Source organism: Dendropsophus ebraccatus, chromosome 12 (assembly GCF_027789765.1).
Source record: "Dendropsophus ebraccatus isolate aDenEbr1 chromosome 12, aDenEbr1.pat, whole genome shotgun sequence".
NCBI classification, from domain to species: Eukaryota; Metazoa; Chordata; class Amphibia; order Anura; family Hylidae; genus Dendropsophus; species Dendropsophus ebraccatus.
In genome coordinates this window covers 85,383,171-85,390,086 of record NC_091465.1, presented here as the reverse complement: position 1 = coordinate 85,390,086, position 6,916 = coordinate 85,383,171, and the positions used below count along the sequence as shown (strand labels likewise).

Here is a 6,916-nt window from a genome sequence, read left to right as displayed (position 1 = left end):
TTTATTAGGATGGAGTTCACACAAGGTGCTGGGACACTGGGAATAGAGACTGCGATAGAATAACATCACCTTTATTGGTAGGTTTGTTATAAATGTACAATGCTCCCGCAAATGTAATGTGTGATGTCACAACAATGACATCATGATGTTCACAGTCGGCAGATCCGAAGAGAAGGTTAAAGGGGTAGTGCGGCGGTAAAGAATTATTCACAGAATAACACACACACGGGGACACGGGGAAGGGGGCCATTCACAGACATAACATACATTACAAAGTTGTATAACTTTGTAATGTGTGTTATTCTGTGAATAATTCTTTACCGCCGCACTACCCCTTTAAATATCATATATTTATCATCTCACTCCTGCCCCCATTAACCCCTCATTGTTTTCTTGTTGCTCCGATCCTCCACATCTCAGAGACAGTGATATAATGACTGCCCCCTTGCTCTGCGTCGCCCCCTGTCTCTCGGCAGTCATGGAGGCTTTGAGTTCCTCTGTATGTGCACACAGCTCCGTGTCGCATATGTCTATCAGTTGTAGAACACCGGCTTTTGGTGGATGCGCACAACATTGTAGGTGTTCAGACCAGGAGCGTCAAACCCAGGAGACAACCCCTGCGAGTCATATGGGTAGAAGTTAAAGAGTTGTCTGTCCTGGGTCTCTAGAGAGACTGATGCGGATCCCAGGTGCAGGATACATGGGAACTCTTTGTCAAACACGACCTGCAGGACCCTCTCCTCTAAGTAATGGAGTTGGATTGTCCGATACCGCTCCGGGATCAGCTCTTCGATGTGAGGCCCAAATTGCTGCATGACTAGAACTCCATTGGCTCCAACCTTGATCTCATAAAATGTCAGATTTGAGTAGGTGTAAAATCCAATATAAGGAGCGGGGTTAGGAGCCGGGCGGAATTTCTTCTCTGCCTCTCTGAACGCTTTCTCCATAGCGGGAATCAAATAATTATAAGTCTTAGCAATGATGTCCTCATCCTGAGGTCTCGTCCCGGACATGAGGACAATAAAGCTCACATAGAGCTTAGGAATCAACGAGAAGGTGGCAGAGTATCCATCCAAGTCACCATCTTTGCGGATGATATCGTATCCAAGCAGCTCATTGACCTCCCAGGGGGTCCCGGTTTTGTTAGCGAAGTAGTTTGTGGAACACTTGAAGAGCGGAGTTAGCATTGTCTTCAATGTGTCTGGCTCTAAAATCCGGCGGTGGTATGTACCTAAAAGCACCATTGCCAACTTGGCCATATCAGCTGCCGTGGAATACATCTGACCCGAGGGGCGATACCAGCCCAGATCATATAGTGGTGCCGCCTGACCACTGCCGTAGAAACCAACAGCCATCTGAGAAAGGATCGGAGGGGTAAATTCAAATCCAGTGTCTTCCATGCCAAGACGATCCAGTATGTTGTCTGCAACCCAGCGCTGGTACTCGCCTTCAGACGTGTGTTCAGCCAAAACATGGGCAAGCAAGGAAAATGCCAGGTTACTGTAGTGACACCTAAAATGAAAGCGGTACAGTGCCGGTGACTTCATTCATGAGGAGGGGATACCAAAAATTACTGACAGGAAGGCGAACTGTGCGGTAAACTGAAGGCGTGTAGCTGAAAGCATTGATGTTATTCAAGAAATGGAGCCCAAATTAAACTGGAGCCAATCATAACAGTGACCTATCAGCTCCTGAGAAGTGTTGAGTGGAGTTGCCGAACTGTTCTGGTTCAACAACGTTCTCCGAACCTGAACATTCGGCATTTGACTTCAAAGGCTAGAGAAATTTAATGCCGCCCTAAGGAGTTCTGGAAAACAGCTATAGGCCATAGGCTGTATCCATGTTTTCAAGGCAGCCCTAGGCTTCAGGCAAGTTTGGCAAGTCTGCTCAACACTACTCCTGATACCACCCAAAAAAATCCATCTCACCTACCTGGTGCCAGGATCAGCCACCAAGACATCATCGCGGAGAAGCTCTATGGCCTCCTGAGTGGTTCCTTTCCAGAGCAAACTTGTGGATCGCAGCCGTCGTGGGAGACCTATGAAAAAGAAGAGGAGCAAAATTCTCAAAAATGTGGAAATTCAAAGTTATAAAAGTTGTATAAGGGAAAAGCACCTCGCAGTTCACTTGTACTTTAATAGCCATAAAACAAGTAAGAGTCTCTCTGGCCAGCCTCCAGTGACTTTCATGTTATCAGGCTGGCTTCACACTGCCTTAAATCTTGGAAAAACCACAATAAAAACGCCTTGGCTGACAGGTGTTAGCCGGAGGTCAGTGGAAGTTTTTGATCGGCCTTAAACACAGCGTTTTTTTGAGATGCCGTTTTTCTCTCCTCTCTGGTGTTTTTGAGTCTCTTTGGACATTTTTCCAAAATGCGGCAAGCTAAGGGGGTGGTGTTTTTTTTGGCAAACTGTGGTGTTTTTTTCTATCATAGACTTCAATGGGATTGTTCTGTTGTCTCAAAAAAGTCATTGCTGTGCATATGGTGTTTTTTCTGGCATTTTTGTCACCTTTTGTAGTCCAGCCTCTAGGTCATGTGATGGCAGAGGAAAAAAAAGTTCAGCACACAAAAACGCCTAAACCACAAAAAAAGATCATTCACACATAAAGTAAAAAATGCCAGAAAAGATGCCAGAAAAAAACGCAAATGCATAGATAAAACGCATTGGAAGTTTTTCTTGCGTGTTTTTTGATGGCCTGAAAAACGCCACACAAAAAGGATGTGTGAGGACACCCTCACCCCTTAACCCGACTCTATTACCGTACAGCCTCCAGTGACCCCGGGAAGGGGAGGTAGAGGCTTTCCCTTCTGGTATCACCCTTCTTACTAATCACATTACGTTACTGTCATCTGTTTGATTCTGTAATTCAGAATTCTGCTGGCGTCCTGCCTTTTAGGTCCGGCCATCCACTACCTGATAGCTGGCTTGCCATCCTGCGCAGTGTCACGGCCGTGGCTTTCACAGGCTGCACCCCCTTCTCCATGAATGCCAATCCGTCTGCCATGTATTTGAGCTCCAGTTGGCGCCCTCTGCCCAACGGGTTTTTGATGGAGAAATTGGTTGCGTATCGCTCCAGGGGGTCATCCAGCGAGTTGAGTTCTCCTTCTTCCCATAACTTGTACAACATAAGGGAAGGGAACAGCTTGGAGATGCTGGCGATCCTGGGACACAATGAAAGGTTGCACACATCAGTCCTGTTAACTCTGAGGAGTATCTGCAAAGTTTTTGACAATTACAGCAAATTACTGAGAAATGAAACAAAATGGTGCAGTTGGGGGATGTGTGTAGCGGCACATGATTGTGACCGGATCATTGCGGCAGTGGTCAGGTGTGGACACTCACCGGTATATGGTGTATTCATTGGGAGCGGTTGAGAAAGGGTCAGATCCGTTCTTCTTTCCAAAGTTCCCAGTCCACAGTACGGTGTCATTATACGTGACTATGGCGGACATGGCGGGCAGCCCAGGTATACGGATCTTACTCCTGAGGAACTTGTCCACCTGTTAAAAGATTCAGAAATATAATGAGGTGGGGGAGTGGCCAGTATGGGGTCATTATAGGTCCGATGCTGTTCACAGGTCTTCATTTTCAGAGGCCATGACTGACCTTCTCCAGAGCCTCCTTCAGGACTGGCACAGGGTGGTCTAAAGACACTGGCTCTGGGAATCGGGGGCACATCTGCACTGAGTCTGGAGTGTTCTTCTCCTCCTCCGGAGCTGGAAGTCAACGAGAATCAGAAACAGCAATGACTATGATATGTGTGCATAATAAATATATAGGGGACAAGTGTGGAGGACACATGAGGTTCACTGGGACAGGAGAGGGGGGAAAAGTGTGATACAAGGGAACAAAAGGCTAGAACACGTGGGTACACAGGGGAAAGGTAGGAGGGCATGTGGAGTACATGGGGATAAGGATGGAACATGTGTGAGGTTTACTGGGACAGGGGCGAAAGGCATGTGGAGTACATGGAAATGTTTGTAAGATATTTAGGGTATACAGCGAAGTGCAGGGAATATGTCGTATATATACCCGGCTCCTGTTTGGGGAGTTTATATTGCCAGATGAAGCAGCCGGTCATCGTGATGGAGACCAGAAAGAAAAGGCTCAGCCCCAGATGGGTCCACTTCAGATGGATGGGAGTCGTCCGACTGAGGCCTCTCCTTCTAGATGGCTGCAGGTGAGAAAAGCGGTTACCACAGAGCTCATCCCTGGTCACACCCTGACATCTTGTGTTTATTATAGTCTCATTGTACATGGTGGATGGTCTTCCAGAATCAGACACTTCTGGACCACCATGCCTGGTAAGGAGAGTGGGTTACTGTGACCTTATGGCAGCTTGGACCTGCAGCCCATCTTTACTGTGTGATGGATACAGAAAGCGAGGACACCTGTGGCCGGCAGCTGGGCAGTATGGAGATGGACTGGTGAGGTAAACATGGCAGCCACTGCCTCAATGGTATTGTGGTCCTTTCCCTCATAGTGAAGCGGTTGTGCCCCTCCTCTGTACTGACCGTCACGGCCATGTGCTCTTGGACATGGTCGGATGCAGCGTCGGGGATTTTCTGAGTAATCTGTAATCCTCAGACCTCATTCACGGCACGGATTTATGAGTTAACCCCGACAGCACCAGCAGACGGCTCACAGTATACTATCAATGTCCCTGTTCTAATCTTTACAATGGCTCAGACAGTGGCATGTCTCCAATGAAATCTGTGGGCCCCGGCTATGAGGTTTATCCCAGTGTACATAGAGATATAGGAACGGGCGCCATATTAGATGGACCAAAGTTTGAGCACATGGACCATGTCACCCCACAAATCCGTGTTGATATGTGAATGTGGTGAATAGATAGCAAAATCTGGGTGACGGCTAAGAACTGCCACAGGGGATGTTCCCAAGCTTTTCTGATTCCAATCTGTCTAGTTCTTTGGGTAGACACACAGGGGGAAATTTATCAAACATGGTGTAAAGTGAAACTGGCTCAGTTGCCCCCGGCAACCAATCAGATTCCACCTTTCATTTTCCAAAGAGTCTGTGAGGAATGAAAAGTGGAATCTGATTGGTTGCTAGGGGCAACTGAGCCAGTTACACTTTACACCATGTCTGATAAATCTCCCCCTTTGTCTTCTCCATATGGCTTCATTACTAGGTAGGTATACCTTTAAGGGCTCCATAGGGCAGCACTGTATTTTTCCTTTGCAGATATGGAGACTTTAGACCCCCTGTATAAGTTCTGCTGGCTAGTGACCAGAAAAGAACCAGATCCACCCCCCCGGTAGTCAAGAAGACACAGAAGTATGGTAGATCTCCTAGATGATGACTACCCCTACTGATCCTTACACCTCCTCACCTGGATCGGCAGTCCATCCATCACAGCTAGTGACCAGTTCTCTGCATCAGCCGGGCCCCTTGGAGGTGATGTGCGGCCTGTGAGGAGAATATCAGGTTATATGGGGGTGGTCACCGGTCATACATGACCACATGGATGGATCTACAACAGGGATACATATATGTCCATGGGTCTGTATACTGACATGTCTACAGCTCTATGTACATGTCCATGGCTCCATATACCTATATATGTTATCTATAGCTTCATAGGCTCCATATACTAAAACATTGACAGCTCTGTACACCGATATGTCAATAGGTCTCTACACGTGTCTATGGCTCCATATACCAATATGTCTACAGCTTCATGTGCCAATGCATCTGTGGCTCTGTATACCAACACATTGATGCTTGTGTATACAGAAATGTCAACATCTCTGTTCACTGGTATGTCCAAAGGTCTCTATACATACATCTATGACTCCATATACTGATATGTCTATGGCTCCATATATTCATAATCCTATGGCTTCATATACCAATATTCCTATGACTCCATTACCAATATGTACTCCATGTACTGATATATCTATGGCTCCATATACTAATATGTCTATGGCTCCATATACTGATATGTCTATGGCTCCATATACTGATATGACTATGGCTCCATTACCAATATGTCTATGACTCCATGTACTGATATTCCTATGGCTCTTTTACCGATATGTCTATGGTTCCATATACCGATATGTCTATGACTCCATGTACTGATATGTCTATGGCTCCATATACTAATATGTCTATGGCTCTATATACTGATATGTCTATGGCCCCATGTAACGATATGTCTATGACTCCATGTACTGATAAGTATATGGCTCCATATACCGATATGTCTATGGCTCCATATACCGATATGTCTATGGCTTCATATACCGATATGTCTATGGCTTCATATACTGATATCTCTATGGCTTAATATACTGATATGTCCATGGCTCCATATACTGATATGTCTATGGCTCTATTACCGATATGCCTACAGCTCCATAGACCAATGATCTATCATTTCATATACGGACATGTCTATGGTTTGTATACCAACACATCAATGACCCAGTACACAGATAAGTCCACAGCTCCATATACCCAAGCGTCTATAGCTCTGTATACCAATCCTATTTTTATGGACTGTCCAAGAACCTACATGCGGTTGGTGACCCCAATCCATAACAATCACCCTTTATGGTTCTCACTTTGCCCTCTGCACCACTTGGGACTTTGCGACCACCGGGGTCAGGAGCTGAGTATGGACAATGTCTCCATCCCAGTGACCCTGCACCTGGTGCTGAACAATGGGGTCACAGAGCACCCCATCATCTACTGGGGATGGCAAGAGCCCCCCACCCCATCCACATAGACCCTCAAATCTCCTCTTACCTCTGCTGTGGACCCCCTGCAGGTAGGAACCTCAGTTTCTGTCTGTGGATATCTCTGTATAAATCCAGACCACCAATGTTCTAGGTTCCAGGCGTCCCTCCTTGTTGTCCTAGACTGGACCTTTACTGGAGGTTCCG

The 6,916-nt window shown here is 46.5% G+C and overlaps 1 protein-coding gene across 3 annotated transcripts; it reads right to left on the bottom strand.

Annotated features, from left to right (window-relative positions):
- Nucleotides 1–308: 308 nt before the first annotated feature.
- Nucleotides 309–5,412, bottom strand: LACTBL1 (lactamase beta like 1). 3 transcript variants are annotated; one of them, XM_069948240.1, is made up of 7 exons: nt 5,356–5,412; nt 4,035–4,176; nt 3,609–3,718; nt 3,345–3,502; nt 2,916–3,163; nt 1,933–2,038; nt 309–1,512 (listed from the first exon to the last, which is right to left on the bottom strand). In XM_069948240.1, the coding sequence occupies exons 1-7, from the start codon at nt 5,374–5,376 to the stop codon at nt 534–536; spliced, it is 1,764 nt and encodes a 587-aa protein (XP_069804341.1). In that variant the 5' UTR covers nt 5,377–5,412; the 3' UTR covers nt 309–533. The 3 variants fall into 3 exon arrangements, with proteins under 3 accessions (XP_069804341.1, XP_069804342.1, XP_069804344.1); XM_069948241.1 differs by lacking the exon at nt 5,356–5,412 and adding an exon at nt 4,517–4,581; XM_069948243.1 differs by lacking the exon at nt 5,356–5,412 and adding an exon at nt 4,331–4,418.
- Between the last annotated feature and the right edge of the window lie 1,504 nt (nt 5,413–6,916).